The following is a 25,752-nucleotide window of genomic DNA, read 5'->3' on the forward strand; positions in this document are numbered from 1 at the left end:
CTCCCTTGGCAAATTCCTGGCTACGTGCCTAGGTCAGCTACAACATATCAACATTAATTATTGTGCCTTTATGCATACTTTTACCTACGAGGTAGTCATCAGATGTACTTGCATGTTGTATCTCCTGTAGAATGGTATAGCATTCTACGATTGGATTCTATACTTCCACATCAGCTTAATATTAAATAAGACAAACTTCAATAATCCTTAATAACAATAAATAACCCTTAATTGACTCTTTTTTGAAGGATTCGAATATGGCAAATATTTAAATGGAAGATAAAAGATGAGATAATAAGAGCTAATAAAAAGAAAGACTCACTGATCTTAAGTACCAAATAATGTTGTATTTTCAATCACTAAATATTTTCAAATACTAAATGGAATCATTTGCTGACTTTTTTTCTTAGCAGTTTTGATGTCTGAAATTTTGGTTTAGTATATAAAGTAATCAACATACACCAAGGTTGTGGGTACAACAATAAAAAAAAAAAAAACTGTTATAAATAAGCCCCAACACATTTGACTTGTGCAGCAAATATCCATTTTGTGTACAGCAGTTTGTTACCAATAACACATAAATTATTCCGGGCTCAAGACTGTTAAACTAACACTGTGAGAGAGATCCCGTTGTTAAGGATGAGCCTAGCCAGTTTGTGTGCTATGTAGTTTGTCACTTCGATTGTTAAAAGGAAAGAATGACTAATACAAGTACAATGAAAAATCTTTTGCCAACATCAGTAATTTGGATGATTTTGTGTATCCTGTGCATATTCTTTTGCTTTAAAATGAACTGTTTTGTATTGATTTTGTTAAAGTTTGGGTGCTAGTTTTGATATCCAAATTCAATAACACCTCAGAATTCAGACTTTTTTTACTGGCTGAATGTCAGTATAGTTTACTGCTTGCCACTACCCCAAAACCAAAAAAAAAAAAAAAAACACAAATTCTGCCAGTATAGACACTTGTTCCTTTGGTACTAATTCAAAGCTGCACGAATTTGATTTTAGGAAGATTTTTTGATATATTAGTGGCCAAATCTGATGAATTCTACTCCTGTAACAAAACACCAACTAGTAAATTCTCAATTCAAAATGCAAAGAAAACAAAAATCATGGGTTGATTAATATTTCATATAAATATGAAAACTTGAAAATATTAAGAGTATATGGAGACATGAGTTACCTTTTTGAATCTTTGGCAAGTCAAAAATTCATGAAGAGCATCCAAATTTCGATCAGTTGTAATTTTTTTGGGAGTAAAATGCTTATTATTTAGGTCACCGAAAAGACAGTTTACTAAAACATGAATCAATGTGGTGAGCAGTTTCTGTCAAAACTCATCTATGGAGTCATCTTCAATATATATGATTGCAATTGTTTTAACCAACAATCCACCTGGGTTTTTTTTCACACAATACCATTCAGTTCTATGTTGCCCACTTTAAATTTGTACTAATAACATGCATATTTTTCAATTGAAAGTTTGTTTTTTCATTTATGAAATGAAAGCTTGCTAATACTGCATTGGGGTAACATATTGTGAGGAAAGGAGAACAGTCTTGTGGAGGGATCCAAGTTGAGGGTACCCCCTCCCTCCACCCTTACTTTAATATTTTTGATTGGAAGGGTATCTATATGAAAGTGGTACATGATTTGAAGCTGAAAGCTCAACCACAATGTTAGTTACAATTTGAATTTCTGTGCTCAAAGAATGTAGCTAGATGTGCAAACCTACAGTAAACTAAAAAAAAAATTCATAACAAATTTATCAGACCTAGTAGTCTGGACATTCAAACTTTCTTTTTAAGTTTTAAAATCCATCTGTATGTTCACACGTAAGATGGAATAAACAGTAATTTCCCTGAGAAATCTGGAGGTCTGACAACCCTCCTTGCAAGTCCACAAAGAACTTATAGTAGTCAGTCAAGGTATATCATCTACCTGTTATGCAATCTCAACAACAGAAAGAAACCAAAGAAGAAAGAAAGTCGTGCAAGCTCAATGAATAATTAAATGCTCATTTATTTTACTGCCAAATGTGTTCCAGTCTTGTTCTATGTTTGAATTTGAAGAAACAAAAGACATTCAAATTTAATTTCTTTAATTTTATGATTTGTATTAATGCATCCATTAACAGATATTGAACGAAAAACGTATCAAAGATGGACTAATCTTTGTTCAAAGTAACTTTACAAATGGAAATAAGAAAAAAATCCAAAAACAGCAAGCTTCAACGGAAAGATATTACAGACAAGTGTGTTCATTGATTTATACAAACGACTGCCAAATATTTGTTCAGGTTATTTAATGAGAAGTCTGAAGCATCTTGCCTGACTGATATGCAAATTCAGCAAAGCCTGCCTTGAATAACACATGATTCACTCAGTGGATATAAGAACGTAATATGATCGAGCAAGATGAAAAATCAAAGAGATTGTAGAGATGTAAAATCAAAGAGATATTTGTAGAAATATCTGAATTCAAGATCCTGTTGTGTCACCTTTAAGTTTGTAGATGTATGGCAGCCTAATTATTCATAATGTCATGATTAAAATGAATTTTCAAACAAGTTTTGGTTAAAGAAATTTAACAAGCTATGTCACAGGTATCTCTGCTGTAAACAGGATGGCAAAAGACAGATTTGACCTATTTGTAAATAATCACTCATTTTAACATAAATGAAATGGATAATATACTTGAAATAGTTGATGACATGCAAATTTATAACCTCAATTTTACAGATGTCAGGTCCAACATTATAGTGCAAATTGTTACAGCTAAAAACGATAAGGCACTCAGATTTACAAAGTAATTTGAAGCAACATATAAACCTAAGTAGTGCAACCATGAATATTGTGCAAAGCAGCTCGTTACATTTCATGACCACAAGAAATATGAAAACGGAAAACTTGACTAATACACATGCATTTTCCCCTTCCTACCAGATATACTAAAGTACAACAACATTCCGTGCGAAATTCCCCAAAAATGTCTCTTCGTTCTGAAGAGCGACCATAAACTGAAGTCTTGTTCTATTGGTCCCGATTGATAGCCTTACAATGGAAAACAAGTACTTTCCTGTTTTTGGATATGCAGCAATTATGGTAATGGTTAATAAACAACTGCACAATTTCTAAACATGTAATCCTCCTTAATTAATGATTGAAATAACAACACCATGCAGAACAAGCTGGTACAACTGAAAGTCTGGGGCAAGTAGCCGTTATGAATGGCATTGTACTTGTGTAGTAACCAAGCCTGGGTCTCTTATGTTGAACATGTCTTTACTTATGATCTGGCTTTAACATCACTGAGTACAGACATCCAGTCGTGAGATTACAGGTGGAGGAAGAGAGTGGTCCAAGTCAAACATTTTGCATCCCTGTTTAATAGTGCATGTCACATATTTCTGCCTTCTCATTTGCATATATGTAAAGTAAGCCATCTGTTTCATGAGCATCTTTTTGACGGATACCAACGAATTACAAATGTTCATTACTTTATTATTATTACCTTAGGCCTCTGCAAGTCAGAAAGGTTTCTAGGCCTGTTGCTACAACCTTGATGTACTGTATACTTAAAAAATAACCAAATTTCTTGTGCCCCCATAGAGCAAGACGTCAATAATGTACCTTGGGTCGCAGATATGATGTGCGACAGATTGTGCAAATACTACAACCAGCTGCTTTGAAGGAAGATTTTACACCAAAAATATCAAAATGAAGGTAAAATATACAACCGCCTATTTCCTAATAGGCAGCATAGTGAGTCTGCTGTGGTGTGTACAATTGATACCTTTAATTTCTGTAGATCAACAGAAATTGACTGGATGATTACACACAAACATTTTCGAGAGAGGAAATCAATATTAATTAGAGAAGGGGGTGGTTGGGATGAGGGGTGAGGTTAAAAGCAATGAACAAGATGATTACACGTATTGCATTCCAAGAACTAAGCTATCCAACCCTTGATACTAGCAGCGATTCCTGTATGACCATTTCTTTAAGAGAGGAGAGGGAGAGGAAGGGGGGGGGGATGGGGCAACACCCAACTTTAAACACACTCGAGATCTCCTGGAATACTACTTTTGCATTTTAATTTACCTTCATAGCAGGTAGTATTAAAAGAATAAACAGTGGTCTTTAACTAATTGGTGTTCGCAGGTTAGCTACATTCACCCGCAGCCGAGTCAATTTTTAGAGGTAAAGTCAATTTTGAGGTAAGTTGAATGTCTTTTTATAATTTTATAACAAGTTTCAAGGCAAGTCAATCTTTCTTTCAGAGATCTTCAAAGATTTCTTCTAAAATATTAGAACAACAACTGCCACTACAAACTCTACAAAATGTGACAATTTTTTGTGGTCAAATACTTCAAAAATTGAAGCCTTAGTCATTGCTGCAAGTTGTGTACAATCAGCTATCATTAGATTCAAACATTTTTGACAACAGCCAGTGCAAAACAATAAATGTTGTAAAAATTTAAACTTTGAAGCAACAAAAAATATTGCTTTACCACACCAAAAAGGTTACCATATATTAAGTTGAAATGACTTAAATTTGTAATCGACATTGATGTAGAGAATATGTTACAATTGCTGGCCATTTCCGAATTTAAAAAAAAAAAAAAAAATCAGGTTTTATAGAATGTTATCTGTAGCACCAAATTTAAAAATTTCTGTTACCAAGCAACAAAACACAGACTAGAACAAAAAGAAAACATTAGGAAACAATTTTACAATTTACCTAACTCTTCAAAAAGAACAAAAAAGAGTAACTTTGGAAATTCTTGAAATATTATGTACATAAAGCTATTTTGCAGTTTAAACATGTACTTCACACCTTTAAGTACAGCCTTAGTTGGTGTGAGAGCTTCAAATGTTTTTACGTTATATTTTTTTAACTCAGAAGAAACATTTCACAGTATATCACAATTGGTTTCAATCATTCTTTTTACAATAACATCATGTGAGTCTCGACACAAATGGCAAACAGGCTACAACTTGGTTTTCTGACAATTTGAAGCTTCCGGTCAAGGCATTGTTAAAAGCATTTAATTCATGTACAAACAATATTACCAAATTTCCCAACCACGACAAGTAATATTTTCGTTTATGACAGTGAAAGCGTGTTCTTACCGAGGGTACTGTTATTTTTTGAAATTGTATATTTACATGACTGACATTATTCTACAACTGACTGCTTACATGTTTGAACAAGTGTATTATCATAGTACAGCCTACTTGCTCCACTTATACGGGACTGACAATGTCCAAGCTAATTTGGAGTATAAGTTCACCTGTTTGGCGCCCATATATGAGGTTGCGAACTTTACTAAAATGCGTGCAAAAATACCTTCCTAAAAGCTTCTGCTTCCTCGACTTTGTCAATAGTATTGTATAGCATTCGCAAGAGCCACGTCAGCTAATGGTTTGTGTTAATGACACGCAGATGTCTGAGGACGAGAACAAGGGAAGGGAAGAGGGAGGAGGGTGTAGCGAAAGCAGTATACGTGGTTGACAATCAGTCAAGATTTTGTTGTCATTCTCGATAATTTGGCGTCTCAGGTGGCATAACTGCGTTGGATGGTCAACAATCTTCACCTCTGCGTTGGACTGACCTGTGGTGAACGAGGACCTGGGGGGGCAAAAAGTAAAAACGTGTCAGCTTGATACCATCTGCTAGCAAGAGGAATTCACTCTTACAAGTGACCACCTTTCATGAAAGATTACTTTAATAGAGAAGCTAATGATCAGCAGCTCATTTGACTATGTTAGCTGAGAGTTAATAGAATACAATTTAAGTTTCTTTGAAGTTTCTGATTAATACAGTTTTAGTTAACTTTGATTCCATACACTTCTTGAATATAGGACTATATAGTTTGAATTTTGTAGTATACTCTTTGTAATTATGAGGTCAGTATATAAGGTGCTTTTGCACTAGATCCGGATCAGATCTCGACGTCAGGATCTGATCCTAAAGAGCTGGGGAAATACTTTATGTTTTGTATTGGTTGGTTTCTTGTTTATGATAGCAATCAAACTAGAGAAATTGTAAGAATCTTTGTTAAACTCACCTTGTTGTTGTTGGCCAGGGAGTGAACTTGTGGAACCAAGAGGACAGAGTATTGTATATCCCACTGAGAAGAAATAAAATGAATGAAAAATATTTAAATTAAAACTTTCATACAGAGAGAGAGTGCCACGGAGGGGGGAGGGGCAGGGAGAATGTGGTTATAAAGATAAACTGCTTCTTTACTACAAGAAAGCATCTGTATTAAGTAAAAAGCAGAAAGGTTTGAGGGTCCAATGTTTTAATCTTAGCTAGTTAGGCTCTGAAGACAGCTTTATTTTAGAGCAACAATAGATCCTCAAACTGTGTTTTGGACAAATTTAAAGTTTTTAATTTGAATAGATTGGTGATGTAGGAATAAATGGACATCTCTTTATACCCATCATTGATCACTGCAAATGTAAGATATACTCAGTCCAACTTCACTTTTAATGACTGTTATATATGTAGCACAACCAAGGGCTTTTACTAGAAGAAACATCCTAATGCATCAAACCTGTCAAAAGAGGTACACATTCGGTCATTAGCTACCATTTACGTACAATATTTGGCAACATTCACGTACCTTTAAGAACAGACACACCTTCTTCCTTTCTGAACAAACCACACAAACAAGGTGACATCCATGTAATGAGCAAGTATATAAAGCAAGAAAACAATTGCAAACAATGACAAGCTTTGACTTACTAGTATCTCTGGGGGGACAAGAATCACAATCAGTACCCCAGCCTACACCCCCACCACAACAACACTGTCTGTAGGAGACCCTCTCAGCGATGGGATTGGTGCAAACGTTAGTAGAGGGCGACGCTCTGCCCCAACAAGTGTCTATCAGCATGTCAACTAGACTCAGGTCACCGCCGCCTTCTCTATCATCTTCACTACTTATTATCTCTGGTGAAGGAAGGAAGAAAAAACACAACGATATCAACTATTAAGTGAAGGTTGAAGCTAGCTGGCAATGACGACGATGTCGAATCTTAAAACAAAATGTTCTGCTAAAGAGGTGGAATTTTTCACTGTACCTCTCTGGTCTTCAGAGATCTCTGCATGGTTCTCACATCATTCATGTGAGATAATTTACATGTTAACCTGAACCCTGGGTCTGAACAGACAAGAGTTACTCTGAAAGTAGATTTATCAGGTATTGCAGGTTATATGTAATGATATACCACCATCTTTCACTGTCTGCATTAGGGCGCCAAGCCCTTGCAACAGGTCAGTTCATTGTTACTGCTATCATGATTCTCCATCTCTTAGGTAGAGGTATAATGACAACACTCTCTGCAGGCAAAATAAAAAGCCTTTACAACCACAAAGCAAACACACACACGAATTGAAAAATGACACACCTGAAATGAAGACCTCTTGAGTAACTGACTAACACATCTTAAGGACACACAAATGTGTGTTTCACATAATACACCTAGTGATACTTGCCTCCTCTGTTTAGTTTCATTGTAAAATATTGAGATATCTCCCCCCCCCCCGGAAACCAAACAAATTCTTGTGCTGGGCATAAAGGATGCTCTTAATCCTCCGGATCCTAATATGGTGTCAGTGTTATGAGTAGACTTAACCTGTCACCTATGGGTCAGAAGTTGACCAGTGACTGCCATTTTGAACAGAGCATTGTGGTCAAATGGCATTTAAAGCAATGGACAATAGATCAAAGGATTGTAGGTTTGAGTTCTGGCCAGATCACCACCTTGTGTCCTTGGGCAAAGGTGTTTCATATACATCACCCTCTCTTCACCCAAGTGCATAAATGTAACATAACTTGTAAATACATTTGTGGGGAGCCAGTTTATTGCTGTAACATGTGTGAAGTGCCCCATGGGACAGGTAGATGGGGCGCACTGTGCAAACTTTAGTGTGTGGATGTGACAAGTTACCAATGACCAATGGTTAATATCTGTGGTCATGTGAAAAGGTCTTGATCCAAGACTGTAATCCTTCAATTTTAACCGCTTTAATTTTGACAATTAGGGCTTGAAAGTCAACAACCAAACTTCCAAGTGAGAGATTATTAACCACAAGTATTTCCATAGTCCCTTTAAATGTGGACTGAGATAGATTGTCATACATCCAGCCATATCATACAAGCAGCCATGACATGCTAACCATCAACATGTTACCTTTATCAGAGGAAGGCCCAAGGCTGTCTTTTAATCATTTATCTTTCAGAAATTAACAGATCTTCAATACCTCAGCTAAATTCTACCCAAACCACAATCAAGACCTACTTATACAATAAGAATGCACCAATTTAGTTGGCAGGGGTTAGCATTATTCTCACCGATACACCGTCTTCCCGAGGAGTCTAGAACCAACGGTTCCTGACATTGGCATAAGAATGACCCTTTCTGGTTGATGCAAGTACCCATCTCGCAGACTTCTCCCATTCCGTGACACTCGTCGATATCTGTGGAATAAAGTATTAGAGAAATATAAATGCAGTCAGGGAGAGATTGACACCATGAGTTTAACTCAACGCTTGTCAAAGTCTATGAATAATCCAAGCAAAATATCACCGACCAGATTCCTGGGTATCTCACGACTAATGTGTTACTATTAAATCAAGAACCATTACTATATTCTCTTTAACTCAGGAGAACAATTTTCCCTTCAGTTTACAATAGTGTCCTCAAGAAATCTGTATGGGGGGAATAAAAACACAATGTTTGAATGGTAACCTGCCTATTAAAGTAACCTGTAGAGGAAATGAAGATGGTGGGAGGTGTAACCTTCTCAAGCATTAATCTGTACGGGAAAGGGTGGGAAACGGGCGGGACGAGGTGGGAAGGAAGCACATCTTATTATGCTGGTTTCAGAAGGTTTATAGCTTAAATGCATAGTGTAATTTGTAGTCATAGGCCACTGTCATTACCAGAGGTCAACCAAGGTCAACAGGATCACATATGGAGCAAGAGGATTAGTTTAGCTTAAATGTCCTAAGTAATATTCATAATTAGTTTGCAGATACACACTTTATATCTTCCCACATTTTCAACCAGCAAATTGGATTCAAATTTCAAAGTTAAAGGAGCTTTTGTTCATACAATTCACTTATGATTTAGTAATAGTAGGTAAATGCAGAGGCAAATGGTGAATTAAATGTTCATTGCCATGGTTTGCTCTTTTTTTTTTAAATATGTCAATCTCAAAAATTAGTCTATAAAATTTCAAAACAAAAAAGTGGTGCATTCAACCGGCGTTAAGCTCCGGTGCACACTACCCGACCAATGACGACCAGACCATCATAATGGGGAAAAGATTTTGTGAGTACCCCCTCCCCCCTTCATCTTAATTATTAGATCTACTTCAAGTCTTGTTTACCCATTAGTCACTTTGCACAATATACCACTGATTACTACCAACGTAAACCAGTGAATGAAAACGAAAGAAAAACAACAACATTGGGTTGTTAATTTTAAATTTTTTAAAATAACCAATATGAAGAAAAAATGATTAAAAGTTAGTTAGAGCAAAAAGCCTTATGCTTTTTCTTCAATTTTTATACATTTTTTTTAATCAACCTTACAAAATATTATTAAAGGAGGTTACAAAAACTTCCATGAGCATATTTCCCTCACTTTGTTTTTATTTTTCGTTTTGCCCATGTTCAAATTTGCCTCTTATTCTTATATAAAAAAGCGCTTATTCCGATAGAATATGATTATTCTTTTATCAAAACGCTACTTTTTGGGGTTAAAATCCCGCTGCTGTTGGTGCTAACCTTCACAAGCTGTGCCATCCTCTGACAGGAGGAATCCAATTACACATTGGCACATGAAGCCATTCGGGGTATTCACACAGATGCCGTCATGACACAACATCCGCTCCTGGCAGGCATTAGAGGTCTCTTGGTTAGTTTGGGAGGGATTAACAACAGGGAATCCTTGACCTGGTATACCTGTAATGTAAAGGTGTTAGTAACATGTTAAACTTGGTACAAGCTCATTCGTAGTAGTTGGGTGGGGGGAGGGGAGGGTGCTGACAAACCCAGACGTGTCTCCATTTGACAACATTGACTTGGGTTCTAGATATGTGTAAACTCTTCACCAGAAATGAGATGAGAGAAATAATGCTGAAAAAAAAGTTTTGGAATTATTTTCAAAATGTTGTAATTTGATATCTTAATTTTTTATTAGGGTGGGGGGAGGAGGGGTAAGCATGGCAAAAGGCAATATCTGTCCAGGTTTGTCAAGCATCCCTCAAATGATATTCTTCATTTCAATTCTGCAATTGGTCAAGCCTTTAATTGGGTTCATTGTTCAGCATTGATCACAATGTAGCAAGAAATAACAAAGCATAAAGGATGCAATGCTTTCAATAAGTCAAGAAAACACAACAATAAACATTGTTTTTTTTTAATCAAGCATCTAAAAATCGATATATTTCTTTGTAATTTTTCACCCAGTATGTTTTGACTGGGTTCAGTAATTAGTATCCCCACAATGTAGTCACAAATAGTATTGAGGATGCCAAACTCCAAAGAGAGGTCAAGAGTATTTTTTTTTTTCTTAAAAAATTAATTTTTATTTTCTGTATCTGCTTTGATTTTTAAATGAATCTCCAAAGAAAACCTTCAAAATTCCATGACAGAATTTGGCATGAAATGATGGTCAAGTGAAATGAAATTGCTTTTTATATAATTTTGTTTAAGACAAGGAAACTAGTAGTCAATATATGATAATATTTTCTAAAACCATTTTCTGCCTTCTTAATCCATATATGATTTATGAAAGAAACATTATCTTGGGAAAATTCAAGCCAAGAGATGCAAAGGCTGTCCGACAGATTTGACAAAAGAACGGTTGTGAGTGACTTTTCATGTGGCATGATTTTTAACCTTTGCTGGAATCAACTGGTTTTTAGCATCAGCATAAAGTATTTTCAAATCAAACAGAGGAGATGGAAAAAAGGGTTAAAAAGAACATAAATCATATTTGGATTATTTTGCTCTTACAAATGCAAAACAACATTTTCATAATATAATAGATAATATTTGCAATAAATAGTTAAATACTCCAGCAGAAGAAAAGTGGTGATATTATCAATGAAAGCATAATTGTAACAGTGTTTGGCATCACAGAGACCTGGCGTGGAAAGTATAGAGCAGAAGACAGCTAAAGCTGAACATGAAATGCAGAAGCAAAGCAAACAGACATTTCGAGACTTTTTCTACCCACTGCCTCACCCAATTTTCATTTTTTACATTTCTAAATTCAACCAGGCATTATAGAAAGAGTTCAAGTGATCCTGAAGAAAAAAATATCTTTTCCTTCTGGAACCATAAAACCAAATCTGTAAAAAAAAAATGAAGTGTTAAAAAACGGGAGGGGTGGAGGGTACCCCACATTATTCTATCATATTTTCCTTTTAAAAACTGTACTTTGCTGTTCAGTTATCAATGATTCCAGTCACCAGATCAGAGATTCAGAGGGTACCCAGAATTGCAACCATAATACCTGCATATTTAGAGTGACTTAAGTCCATTTTAATTTCACAGGTCTTGATTAAGTTCAGTCTTAGCTAAAGTTACATGAACATCTGGGGTTATGGGTTAACTTTTTCCTGTAAGCAATACACTCAACCACTGAGGTGCAAAGAATTAGTTAAGTTGACGGAATTTCAAGCTGTGTACAATTTCCCCGAATACAGAGTTGTCCTGGTCACCACTTTGTACAACAGGATATAAAGTTGACACTTCTAGGTAGGAGTAAAATAGCATAAAATAGCACCAAAGCAGTGATATAATAACAAAGAAACAGTAAATAATGAAACATTATGAGAAATACAGAATTTGACATAATAGAGCAAAAAAGAAAGAAAAAAGATGAAATATTATGACATTATTTAAAGGAATGAGTGATTAAATATTTATTTTTAGGTACAGTATATATGTTTTATTTCCCGAAAGCTATGATCTGATACCAGTTATATTAAATACACCAAGATATGATGCAATTATGATATGCGTACCTGAGTAAGTGAGTACTAAATGATATTGAGTAGAGAACTATAATAATGTTAAGTTCCTGTAATAATAGAGTTTGCATGAATAAAGGGTAATAAAGGGTATTTAAGTGTATTAAAGGGTATTAAAGGTTTGCTGTCTTCTGTAACATAATGTACAGTGTATTGTTTTGGAGGGTTTTTAAAGACTCCCTGAAATAATTCAAGCATGCTGATCTGAACAATGACTTCACAGAGAAAGAGAGAAAAAACAAAATCAGAGAATAAGCCTTTGATGAATGGCCATGAATATTTTAGATCCATGCTAAGTTTTGATTATTTTCTTTTTTCGAAAATATTTCCTACAACACAAATATTTCAAATTCCATAAAAGTTCTGGTTCTGCTCTGATCATATATGATCGATTCATCCGGCATGTTTGGGATATATTTTATTATTTAACCGTTTAAAAAGGTAAAAGGAAATTTGGTAGCTTTTACCCTCAGTCTCGTGTATCGTCAAAGTCATAACAATAGTGATCTAAATATGTGACAGTATTTTGAGACGCCGTTAACAAATATGTTGGAGTGTTCTACGTGCGAAATTTAACAATTTTTGCAAAGGGTATGCAACTCTACAATGAAGTGCAATCTGTTACGGTTAAACCCACTTTGCCTTTAACTTGTTTCTTCTTAATAGAGGGTACTACAGTTACAGAGAAACGACAGCCGAGAATTGTTTGGCTATACAGTATTCCGACAGTGATCTCTAGATTAAACATCCTGTGTTCTAGAAACAGAGCTATCCAGCGACTACCTGGTGGTGATCAGTGGCGTAGCTAGAGGTTTTGGCACCCAGGTGCAAGAGAAGAAAATTGCGCCCAATTATAATATTGTGAAATAAATTCCTGACAACATACATCAATTTGGTCATGTTTTTCTAAAAGGTGCCGATTTTTTTACTCTCATTCACTCATTTCAGGGCCTCCAAACCCGGCGCCAAGGGCACGTGCCCCCCTTGACCCTCCCTAGCTACGCCACTGGTGGTGATCACTAAATAGCCATTTCTCTACTGGGGCACCAGTCAGAAGTCACAGTACCATGCACATTGTGCAAATGAGAGATCATCACCTTAATTGCATTTTGATACTACCCAGAATGGGACGGAGAAAGGATGTTGAGGGAAATTCAGCTTTATGAAGGAGCTGAACACTGACTGGGAAGTTATACACCACTTTGAAAACAGCAGAACAGGATTGGAAAATTAACCTCAGGAATTACACCAGGATATGTCTTAATGATTGATGGGAAAAAATGGACACCAAAACTTTCCAAAATGGTTGCTTAATTTCATGGGAAACGACTCTTTCTAATGGAAAGACAAGCAAGCGTGTCAACTACTTGAAGATGTACTTGATCGTGAGTGAATAAAACTGAAGGGGAAAATAACAAATTAGTCGTGAAAGAAGAAATGCACAAAACGAAAAGAAAAAAGAAATAGTGAGATTTTCATGTCCGAAGAAGAAAAATATTACAAAAGTGCATAAAAATGACAGAAAAACATCAATACACCACAAGAAATAGTGAACGTGTATGCAGAAAGATATATGTAAATATGAGGGATGATGTGAGGTGATTAGGAAACACAGCAACCGATGATGGTGGTTATGTGCAATCGATAGGTCACCAGAAATGCAAAGAGAAGAGAAGAGAAACAGAGCGATGGGATTGGAGGAGGTATTTTAGCTTACTCTGGCAGTTCAATGTACTCCTATCATACCAAAAACCAACAGGGCACAGACATCTGTAGCCCACGGTGAGGTCCTGGCATGCAGCACTACGGCCACATATATTTGGTATCTTACACTCATTAATAGCTGGGAAAAAGGAAGCAAAATTTTCAGGTCAAAAGTAAGTAAAAAAAAAATTGGATTGACAAAAGTTAAAGTCGTTCACTTTTTCCACACTTTTTACTTTTGGCTCGGTTACCCAAAAAAAGAGAGCAATATTTGAGGTATACAGAACCCAAAAATGGTGGAATTTTTTTTTTTTTAATGTGGGTTTGTTTTGGGTTTTTTTTTTGCAGGATTAAAGGAAGCCAGTTTGAGGTCAAACAGTAAAGATGCACAACTTGAAATAACCAAAAAAATTCATTTAATTTCAAACATGGAAAAAAAGAATGAGGATGCTGGGCACATTTGGTTGTAAAACTACACCAATGAAGGTTAGTAAATGTAATTCGTACATGGTTGGTAGGTTAGGGAATAGGACATGTCCTTCAAAATTCAGCAAGCAATGTTGGACAGGTAGAATGTTCAATTGGAGAGAAAGGGGATTGAGGTGGTGGTGGGGGGGGTGGGGATGAAGGTGGTAATTGATGGGGGGATAAATTAAACTATTCAAATTCATGAGCACTAAATTAAACTATTCAATTCATGAGCACTTTTCATCATTAATAACAGTTGGCAATTTGCAGTTGCCAAAGTGGACACTTTCACCCAATCCTATCCTATTGAGGATGTACCATTAATTTAATGTAAACCTTATTCAGCGAGATGCAGACGTTATGGGAGTTGTCTTTTCTTAGTTTTTAAATCTTAAATATTAATTCCACAGCATTAAATCAAGTAAAAGAGCGTTTTGGGTATATTATGCAATGACAACATTGCCTACACTGATCAGAGAAACTTAAACAATACACAAAAGTTCCACTCAATTGTCATTCTTGTTTTGTCTTATTTTTCCATTCTTTTTTATCAAACATCAATTCTTTTTATCAAACATCACTGAACGTATCATTCCCATTCGGAATTATAACCTACTATAGTATATGAACCATTAATTGAATTAAGAATCTTCAGTTCAGGCTAGTACATCATTACATGTAACATATAAACCATAGGGAATCAAAACAAAGAATCACTGATTGACTCATGGGAACCTTTGAAGATAACTTACCGAGGCACTGACGCACAGTCAAGTCAAATTCATAGCCGCTGGGGCAGAGACATTCTAGTCTGGTACCCTGAAAGCTACAGGTACCATTTCCACACACTCCAGGATTCCTGGAACATGTATCAAAAGCTGCAAATAGATATGAAGATATGATTTCTGAAAATTGGTCTCACGTAAGATGATTCCAATACCTACATTTTCCCACAACAATGTCACAATAAAGAGGGGTAGCATTACTGATGGCATATAACTGCACATAAAGTAAATGCAACAACAATATTAGGTGAGACTTACCCATACATAATTTGGTCCTATAGTCAAATTGTTGTCCATCTGGGCACTGACATTCATACGATCCCACCAGATTCCTACAGCGCCCGTTTCCACAGACCATAGGGTAGCGACGACATTCATTCAGATCTGTCGAACGATAAAAACATTGCGTATTTAATCATCATTGTCCTACATTTTCCAGTTCTTGCATCTCGGACAACCTCAGGTATCCTCTGAGATGCGACATAAAATATTGGATATTTTCATAGTTTTTCATATATCCTACTCACCAGACACAGTAACGAGCTTATAACGTGCTGTGTATCGACAAACAATGTTAACATTTGCAAACAGGTTTGTTAACACAATCAGAATTCAATCTCCTAAGCAGAACACACACTACATCATCTCATCAACACTCCTCTTTCCATAAACTCGCATGCACCCTTGGTTGTTAACCATACTACCTCCCCATTCCCTCCTCCTCCTCCTCCTCCTCCACCCACCTACATTATTCTTTCAGCTTAGTTCAACCTCTGCTTTATCATGCTTATTTAAAATCCATTTCCTTTGTTCATCCTCTTCTCAGTGTATCTGCTCCTTGTATAAACCCCATGCATGTAACTAAATAGTTATTAGCACTAACTTGTGTGTACATGTGTGTGTGTGTGTAGGCCTTATAATAGATCTGATTTATAGGGCTGAATATGCATTAGAATGCACCATTTCACTGTTAAAAATTGTCTTTAACACAGGCTTCATCAATCTCAGGGCCCACACTCCCTCCATTTAAAAAAATCCTGCATCCGCCTGCACTTGGATCCACCTGCACATCCACCTGCACATCCACCTGCACATCCACCTGCACATCCACCTGCCTTTACATCATGAGGTATCTTGATTTCTTCCTTTATCCCCTTCTTCAAATAAATTGTTTTACAGAAGTCTGTGTCAAGTTGTATTTTCAAATTGACCCTTGACATGTCATGAGAAAACACTTTTTGGAAGATTTTACTTGTGGCTAAGTTTTATAACATCCAATTCAAACTTGACAAGAGTTTGGAGAATTTTCATTTCAGATATCATAGCTTCTAAAAAGCATATTCTTATTACTCATTTATATATTTATTACTCATTTATATATTTATCAGTTGGTTAGTGTCGAAGGTTATTGGAAGTATGAATGAATCGTTAAGATTTTTCTCCTTACCATTAGATCACCGTTACATGAACCAATTACCGATGGTATGTTAATCAATGAAGAATCAATTAATTGATTGAAAGTACATCATAACCAAATGTAAATGAATCATTGGGATTACTGTTGGCACAAATGCCCAAAAAACACACAACAACAAGAAAAGCAAAAACCAACAACAAACTTTCATAAACAAAGAGGCATAAACAACATAAAATCAGTCAACAGCCTCACGTAGTGTTCTGAAAGTTGAGTGATGGAGACACGGGTACCTCAATTAAGTGATCTTGTACCAAACTATGCAAAAAGGCAAGTCCTAAACCAAATCTGTCTGGGTTTTTTTGGGGGGCGGGGAAGAAGGAAAAGGTTTGCACGTGGTGGTAGAGACACTTAATGGAGTTAACATTAAATATACTAGGATGAAATGGAAATGAATATGGCTGACAACAACTGACAAATACCATCAATTTCATTCCCTGATATATTCTCCTGAACTTATTGCAGCTGTTTGATTCGTCAGTTTTCTGAATTTACTGCTCCCACAACTGTTCCCCCCTCCCCCCTTCTTCCACTCAAAAACAGTTATATCGTTTTGACTGAAAACCCATCAAAAAGCCTCCCATATTTCTATTTGCTATTTGAATCAGCTGCTAATTACTTGAATCCAAGCTTGGCAATAATCTATAGCTTCTCTTGAGATTTTCATATGCTAAATTTAGGTTATAAAGTAATTAACATGATATGCCAATTAGGCTATAAGGTAATTAACATGATATGCCATATTAGGCCTATTAAGGTAATTTAATATGATATGCCAATTAGGCCTATAAGGTAATTAACATGATATGCCAATTAGGCCTATCATATGCCAATTAGGCTATAAGGCTAAAATCAACGTTTAGCTTGTAGCAATGATTTAACAGTAGCCTCCTTACCAGCACATCTCAAGGACTTCCTCCTAAATGTGTAGCCTTCTGCACACTTACACCTGTACAAGCCGGGAGTGTTCTCGCAGATGCCAGCCCCACACTTGCCGGGGTACCTGACACATTCGTTGATATCTACGAGGATGGAACATTGACGATGAGGACGAAGAGACACGGCCACATGAAACATCATCGATGAAAAATATAGAGAATGTGTGGATGGATGAGACATAGAAATATGACTGTTAAAGATAACTGGTATAGAAAGAAAATGTAGTAGGGTGAAAATGAAAATTGAATGATTCCACTCGAGATGGCTGTGTTAATGTAAATGAAAATGTGACCTGCTAGGTGAGAAGTATAGAAAAAAGTTGAAAGAGTATGGCAACTCTCTTGAGGTGAAAAGTGAGTATTTTCAGCCCAGACAGGGCTTTTTAAACTGAAGAACAGTGTGTTATGTTGTCAAAGGGAATAAAAAATCATTTGAAGAATATTTAATTTGAGTTAAATATCAACTGTATCAATGGATAAATGGAGATGGCTGTGCGAATATGTATATGACAAAATGTGATTACTTTGTAAGAACTTGAAAAGTTGTAAAGTAGAAAAGATATGCTAATGTTTGATTGATGGATTCGCTCACGCCCATTCACTTCCATTTTAGGATATAGAAACACTGGCTACCACAAATCCACGAAAGTATCTTTCTCTGGATTTACAAACACACGAGCAAAGGGGAACATTCGTCTATGCGAGTCTTATAATTCTTTTATTATGACTTGTTATTGACACTGGTGTGGGTTTCAGAGGCATAAATGATGGTGTTAGTTCACCTTGGTTGACTACGTGAACACTTATCCTTCCTTACCGATGCAGAAACCGTGCGGAACCGAGTACTCTTCTCCCTGAGGGCACGAACAGTGATAGCCGCTCTCCGTGTCCACGCAGGTCCCGTTACCACAGACGTCGGACTGAGTCTCACAGGAGAAGACACGTACGATCGCAGGGGGCTGCTTGCTCTCGTCGAATCTAGGTACACTTTGAGGTAATTCTTCAGCTGTAAGTGGAAAAATGGAGACCCCAGTGCACTATTTCTCTATTTAAATATTGAGGTGACCCACTAGACAGATGACAGCGCAACATGCCAGAAGAATCAATCCCCAGAATATAAATAAGCTGTTTAATTTCAATATGATGGGAAACAGTTTATACAACTTTTTCTTTTTTAGATTCAACTTGACCCTAATAGACCCCCTTGACCTTTTCAATGAATACAAGGCAAGAGAGAGCTGGCAATGATGATAGCGAGTCAGCAGAGACAAAGGGAAATAAATGCTTACGTATACAGAGGCCGCTCAAGAGATGAAGTCTGAACCCGTCATGGCAGACACAATGATAGCTGCCCTCGGAATTCACACAGGTACCGTTCCCACAGATGCTGGTAAATATCTGGCATTCATTCTTGTCTGTGTTATGAAATGAAATAAAGCAGGCAAAATTGCGAGATAAGACTCATGACATTATTATAGTAACATTCATTGAAAGATTGTTTAAAGTGAATTTTAGCTGATTTGGATTTATAGAGCATACTCTGTATGATGAAGTGAGGAGAAACGGCAGAGATTATCACTGACATGGGTAAGCAGATGGAGATTCTTTTGGTGAACAGTTTATTCAAACAATTAAAGAAGCAATGATTTCTCCAGTTGAAAGACATCATAATATTACGGATATGACAGCAGACTTGGACAAGTCTAAACTATGACATCACAAAACCACATGAGTGGCAATTTTTTGTTTCTTAAAAATGTCCATGATTACTGCACTGTTTATTTTTAACAGCTTTGAATCTCTGAATCTAAAATACTGTACCTTTTAATACAACTTACTAATTAACACTGTTTTCATTTTATATACCCTGAAAATATGGCAGAAAAAAAGAAAAAAAAAAACGGAATGTATCAAATTGTACATCTAAGTGGCTAAACGACATCTTACACAGCCCCCTGACATGACTTTCAAACCATCGTAATTCTCAAACAGAAAAAGATCTTTCTAATTTTTGTTTGTATTTTGTAGGGCTTGATCACCTTAAGCATCTTTGTCATTTTAGGTTAAGACCATGATTAAGTTTACTGCTCCTTAAATACCATCGCATTTTAAGCTGCTTATAACCAGAGTGTCCAGCATATATTATATATGAGGGTATTAAATCCAAATTGACATCAATTACATTCCACAATACTGACCTTCACAGACACCCTCTGAGCTGTAAATGAAACCCTCCTGGCAAAGACACTGAAAACTTCCTACAATATTTCTGCAGATTGCGCTGGGATCGCCACATATGTTGACGTAATAGTCACATTCATCCAAATCTGTAACAAAAATGCCAAGAAAAAAAAAAACACAACAAACAATTAGCTGATTGATGGTTTCATGTTTTTGACTACTTCAAATGTCTAAAACATAAAGGAAAATACTTAATGGTCTCCTTTTACCATACCCGATGCTGGATTTACAACGTATGGAGCCCTCTGGCACTTTAGCAAGGTTTGTAGTTAATAATAATAATAATCAGCAGTTATTTTTACGACGCTTAAGCGACCACAAATGTGGGAGAAACCTGCTAGGGCTTAGGACTAGGACTTACATGTTGCGTGGCTTCCAATTAAACCATATAACCAAAATTTGGAATCTTCTTTTCAATTAAGAAAGTCATTTCAGATGGGAAAACCGTAGATTTATCTTGGATGAAAAACACACCTTGCTATGACCCGGCCAGGTATCGAACCCAGAACCTCCCAGATTGCCAAGCCTCATTGCTTCAAATGCCACCGCTTTTATCCACTCTGTGCCCACAGTACCAATTACTTATCAATATACGAAGAAGGTATGTTTCTTTCCTGAAAGTGCTCAGAAAGGCCCCACGACCTTGAGGACACTAGCCTGATCTGCCTTAATATGTCACCGATGAGACCCATCTGTCCCTTTCAATAAACTTGAGTCATTATGTAGCCTAAAATGAGCTAGACAGATCAAAAATGGTCACTCATGTTCAAACTAACAAGCAAACTCTTTTACTGCCACCAATTAATGCATCCTATTGTTTAATCGAATTCAACACTCCTCAACGTTCATGAACATGTACAATTAATGTTTTCTGGACTCATTAAAGCTGACAGCACATGGACAGGCCTATGGAAAGTAAAATAATGGTATCACACCCCAGTGGTTTATTTCCCCTCTATTAAACTTACTATGAGGTGTATGATTACTGTCATCAGATATGCCAGAATGCAAGAAAAACTGGTCACAAACAGCCACACATGTTGCCAAATTTTGATATGTTTTTCACCATAAAGGTCCAAGATTCCCAAAAACCCTTTAATAGATAACTACTTTCGTTACAATTAAACAAGTTTGAATGAAGTAAAGAAAAGCTTGCAAACAGTCCTTTTGGACACACTGGCAGTAAATAGCATTCTGTTAAAGTGTTGGGTAACACTGATGGCCTTTATAACAAAGAAACAACCACCCCCCTTCCATCACTGCAACCCTCCCCCACCTTTATCATCTGTAAATAGAAAAACCACACCCCTTTCATCACTGTACCCCTCCCCAACCATTGTCATCCGTATAGAAATTCTTGCAAGCTTGACAGCTCAGTTGTCAAGCTTGACCGCTGACATCTCAGTTGTCAAGTTTGACCGCTGACATCTCACTTGTCAAGTTTGACAGCTTACATTTTAGTTGTCAAGCTTGACAGCTGACATCTCAGTTGTCAAGCTTGACCGCTGACATCTCAGTTGTCAAGTTTGACAGCTTACATTTTAGTGTCAAGCTTGACAGCTGACATCTCAGTTGTCAAGCTTGACCGCTGACATCTCAGTTGTCAAGTTTGACAGCTTACATTTTAGTTGTCAAGCTTGACAGCTGACATCTCAGTTGTCAAGCTTGACAGCTGACATCTCAGTTGTCAAGCTTGACCACTGACATCTCAGTTGTCAAGTTTGACAGCTAACATTTTAGTTGTCAAGCTTGACAGCTGACATCTCAGTTGTCAAGCTTGACCGCTGACATCTTAGTTGTCAAGTTTGACAGCTTACATTTTAGTTGTCAAGCTTGACCGCTGACATCTCAGTTGTCAAGTTTGACAGCTTACATCTCAGTTGTCAAGCTTGACCGCTGACATCTCAGTTGTCAAGTACTTGGCTGTTTCTCCTGTTGATTTTGTTTCTTACCTTCACAAAGCATTCTATCAGGGTTAAAGGTCATTCCAATGGGACACAAACAGTTGTAGCTTCCGTTGTAATTATCGCATATGGCAGCACCACAGAGCAGACTCTGTTCTCTGCATTCATCAATATCTGCACAAATAAAAAGAAGAAGTTATACCAGTGGTAGTGTAAGAAGAAGGGTTCTAATTCATGAGACAGTGGTGAAGGGGGGGGGTGGGGACTGTCACCCAAAAGAGGGTAATGTGTCAGCTCAGTGGAGACGGGTCCAGGTTTATTAAGGCTGTTAAACACAAAGCCAAATTTTTGTTACCCACAGCTTCAAGTAATGGTTTGCACATACTAATTACACTTAAATATTTTTCACATATTTGAAGATTGCTTCAGAGATTAACGTTTGGCTAGGGCATGGCTCACTCGATAAACAACGTGACAACTTCACACAAATGAACTATCACTGTTCTCACCCTTCCAAGTGGACAAAGCTTGCTTGCATGAACCAGTAATTGATATGCTATTTACAGAGCAGTGAACTCTCAGTGTTCTCACCTTCACATGTGGCTAGAGTTTGGCTAAATCTATAACCGACGTGACAATTGCACACAAACGAACCGTTGGTGTTCTCACAGCTGCCACGGTCACTACACATGATTTGACCGGTCAGACACTCGTCCACATCTGGAGATAAAAAGGATACAACAAGGAGAGAAATTTGAAACTTTTAATCTTTCATTCCACTCCAAATCAAAGAAAATCTAGGTGTGGTTAAATGGACTATGACATGACCACTTTGCTTCACAACCTTTCCATGATTTCATCATTGATTAAAAAAAATTAACCTTTAGCTTGGCAATTGTTGGGAGTCTGGGGTGGATATGTGTATGCTTTATAAATGCTATAAAAGAAAAAAATCCACTAGGTCTGTTTGGCTAACAAACATGAAGGAAATTATTCAAATTTATTTCAAGGGTTTGTTCTCTGACCATTGTTAAGACGATATGTGATCAACTAAAAAATCAAGGCAGGCAGTGCTTCCTTGAGTAAAAGAGGGGAGAGCAACCAACATTGCAAATATTTGGAAAAAACGAGGATCAAACCTCTAAATTTTTTTTCGGAAATGCAGGAGTTAGAGTTTGCTTCCAGAATCACTCTGAAAATATGCAAAGTGTTGATAAGTGTAGTCTCAGATTCTGTTAATATACTGTGTATATACCTTTAAGTTCTATTATAATGCAGTAAGAAGGAATGCAGTTTGTGGATCAGTTAAACTGTGCCTTTTGTTACAGCTCTGCTTCAGACTATTGTTAGGTTAATCAGGTTGTAGTGTTTAGTGTGTTACCTTTTACTAAGTAATTTTATTTTCTGTGTATATGTACTGTACAGTTGTTCCTCAGTCTCTGTTATACTCTTGTAGAAAGAACAAGTTGTGTGCAGCAACAGGCTGTCAATTACTCAGCTGTCTGTCTCGTGCTAACTCTAACACACAGCAGTGCCAATATCAAAATAGGAAAATACTCCAAACCACAAAAATCAAATTTTAAGAATTTCAGCAAGTTACTTTACTATATCGTGAAACTGTTCAGTACAAAACTTTCTAGAAGTCAGTGAAAAAGTGCTTACCTTCACAAGTCCCAGTGGTTTCGTTGAAATAGTAACCACCATGACACGAGCACTCAACACCGCCCTCTACGTTGATACAGTCGCCATTACTGGAACATACATCGACGGCCATTTCACATTCGTTGATATCTAGGAAGAAGAGTGGAGATGAAACTTTTATGAACCTTCGAAGAAAATCCGGGAAAAAGTATGAAGCTAGTTAACTACATGTGAACATGAACTAACCAAAGTTCCACCAAATAGGTACACAGAAACGGCAATGTAGACTGCTGGGGCATTAATTAATTAACGAGAAATTCATTTGTTTCATAGGATAATTTCATGACAGAAGACAATATATACGTATTAAGCTAGCTGATTTGACCTTATTTCACTTGATTAAATTTTTTTTTTATTTTCACTCAATTTGGAAGTGTGATTAGTTTTCGTGTTGAGCATGACTGAACATGTGTTCCTTGAAACAGAATTTACATAAATTAACATACTGGACTGTTGTGACAGTCTTGTTCTCATTAAGCAATGATAATGTTGTGACATCTGTATAGCAATTAGGACATATTTGGATCTTTTTGATCAGTGCATGAATGGCAACAGGACTAACAAATGCTTTTGGCTTAAAATACAATGCAAGTATCTTCAAATAAGAACAACTGATGGAGAGATGAACCGTGGTACTTTCTCTGAATGAACGGATGTCTTCTTTGAAAAAAAAACCTTCACTAACTTTTTTCTCTCGTATTTGATCATAAACATCTGTTTTGACATTGATGCAATAAAATAACAGTACAATTTGTGCTCAAGTATTTTTCACGGAGGGAGATACTGTTGACAACTACAACTACGTGTTCTTGGTTACCTTCACAACGAAAGAAGTCTTCATTGAACTGATAGCCTTCATCACAATCGCAACGTACTGCACCCCCTGTGTTGACACATTCACCGTGGATTCCACACAATGTCGATTCCAGCTGGCATTCATTGACATCTGTGAAATGAGTTATAAATGGCAGGAGTTTAATTGCCTCAGAATGTCCCTTTTTTTGGGGGGGGGGTCCACTACCTACTGTCCAAGTAGTATTATAGGAAGAAGGGATGTGAGGGAGGGGGGTGGGGGAAATAAATCAGCTGTCACTCAATTGGACGAGGTGCTTTCTTCAAGAAGATAACATTGGTGTCCACAAGTGGCTGTGAGTGGGATGAGTTGGAGAAGCGTGGGGGCTGGATGGTGAGGGGTAGGTATTGTCTTATTGAGGAGGTAAATGCCAATGCATCTGAAAAATATGTTATGGTATAGTCAACAAACTAATCACCTTTAGATATTAGAGTCAGCAATGGTTGTCAGAGGGAGCCTTTCCCAAATACAAGTCATGACTATCTGGCACAATAACAAAATGTGATCTGTCGTTTAGCTCACTGTTTATTCCTCCCCTTACCTATTTCATCGCCCAACTCAGATCAGACCCTCTTGTTCAATTACCACCCCCCCCCTCCCTCGTCCCTTCTCATAGCAGCTATGTTAGTTTGGTATGGTTAGAATGTCTATAGTCTCAAGTACTTCATGTATCCATACCTTGCACAGAGGACAGTTAATTCCTCACAGGGTAACAGTTCATTCCAGTGGGTCTGAATGCAAGATCTGAATTAAGTTTTATGTTGTTTTTAACAAGTTTTCACCCTTATCTTACCCGGGTAGAATTTAATATAACTTGACACCACAGCATGAAATGAATGGTATACCAACCTTCACAGCTTATGGTATCGTTGTTGAAAAGGTATCCTTGATCGCAGACACAACGAACGCCACCGAACTCATTCCTGCAGGAACCGTGGTCGGAGCACTGATGGAGTCCTTCTTCGCACTCGTTAACATCTGAATAAACAAGAGTACTAAATATTTATGAAGATGAATTTGAATTGAGGGTTGTCAATTTTGCCTTCCCTTAAAAAAAAAAGTCTGGTCAGATTACCAACAGTAATCAGAGGCAAGGTGAATATAATAATAATAATAATAATTTATTTTATAAAGCGTCATATCCACAAAAGTGCTCTAAAACGCTATGTAACAGTAAAATATATATGACACATAATATGTAGTAAAACTGCAGAATAAAATACAAAAAAGATGAGTATGAAAAATAAAAAGCATATATTGGAATGGAATTCCAAAAAGTATGCAGGGACATGTATATATAGGACGGAAATTCCTCGAAGAGATGGTGCCCGAGGATAGAGAAAGAAGAAAACAACATATTCCTGAATGATGAGCCACCATCGTAGAAATGAGATGGAATGTTAGACCCACATGAGAATGGTTACAAATGTTATCATTTCGTTTTCTACTTTAGCCAGGTTCTACAAGAAAAGTGAAAACAGTGGCCTAGGTCAGCAGCATATCCACAAGAAGACTATGCAGGTAAAATTTAATTAGTAATTCGGTCTAACTTTAGCAGAATCTTTACTAAAGGTAAATTCAACAATTCAACAAGGCTGCCCTCCTTTCCTCAACCCTTC

General features: G+C 36.8%; 1 protein-coding gene across 6 annotated transcripts in view; it reads right to left on the minus strand.

Moving 5' to 3' along the window:
• Positions 1-1,999: 1,999 nt before the first annotated feature.
• LOC139971469 (uncharacterized) overlaps positions 2,000-25,752 on the minus strand; it is a 159,637-nt gene continuing 135,884 nt past the window's right edge. For 3 of the 6 annotated variants that reach the window (XM_071977966.1, XM_071977967.1, XM_071977969.1), the window contains 17 exons: positions 24,983-25,111; positions 24,098-24,226; positions 23,242-23,370; positions 22,171-22,299; positions 21,628-21,753; positions 19,633-19,761; positions 18,724-18,849; positions 18,252-18,440; positions 17,393-17,518; positions 15,281-15,406; positions 14,990-15,115; positions 13,783-13,908; positions 9,811-9,987; positions 8,371-8,496; positions 6,759-6,965; positions 6,076-6,138; positions 2,000-5,636 (listed from right to left, as the gene is read on the minus strand). In XM_071977966.1, coding sequence (XP_071834067.1) covers positions 5,599-5,636; positions 6,076-6,138; positions 6,759-6,965; positions 8,371-8,496; positions 9,811-9,987; positions 13,783-13,908; positions 14,990-15,115; positions 15,281-15,406; positions 17,393-17,518; positions 18,252-18,440; positions 18,724-18,849; positions 19,633-19,761; positions 21,628-21,753; positions 22,171-22,299; positions 23,242-23,370; positions 24,098-24,226; positions 24,983-25,111 — 2,201 coding nt within the window. In that variant the 3' untranslated portion in view covers positions 2,000-5,598. The remainder of the gene's footprint in view (positions 5,637-6,075; positions 6,139-6,758; positions 6,966-8,370; positions 8,497-9,810; positions 9,988-13,782; positions 13,909-14,989; positions 15,116-15,280; positions 15,407-17,392; positions 17,519-18,251; positions 18,441-18,723; positions 18,850-19,632; positions 19,762-21,627; positions 21,754-22,170; positions 22,300-23,241; positions 23,371-24,097; positions 24,227-24,982; positions 25,112-25,752) is intronic. The other 3 variants (XM_071977971.1, XM_071977970.1, XM_071977972.1) reach the window with 3 other exon arrangements.

The sequence above is a fragment of the Apostichopus japonicus genome, chromosome 8 (genome assembly GCF_037975245.1).
Source record: "Apostichopus japonicus isolate 1M-3 chromosome 8, ASM3797524v1, whole genome shotgun sequence".
Taxonomy (NCBI): domain Eukaryota; kingdom Metazoa; phylum Echinodermata; class Holothuroidea; order Aspidochirotida; family Stichopodidae; genus Apostichopus; species Apostichopus japonicus.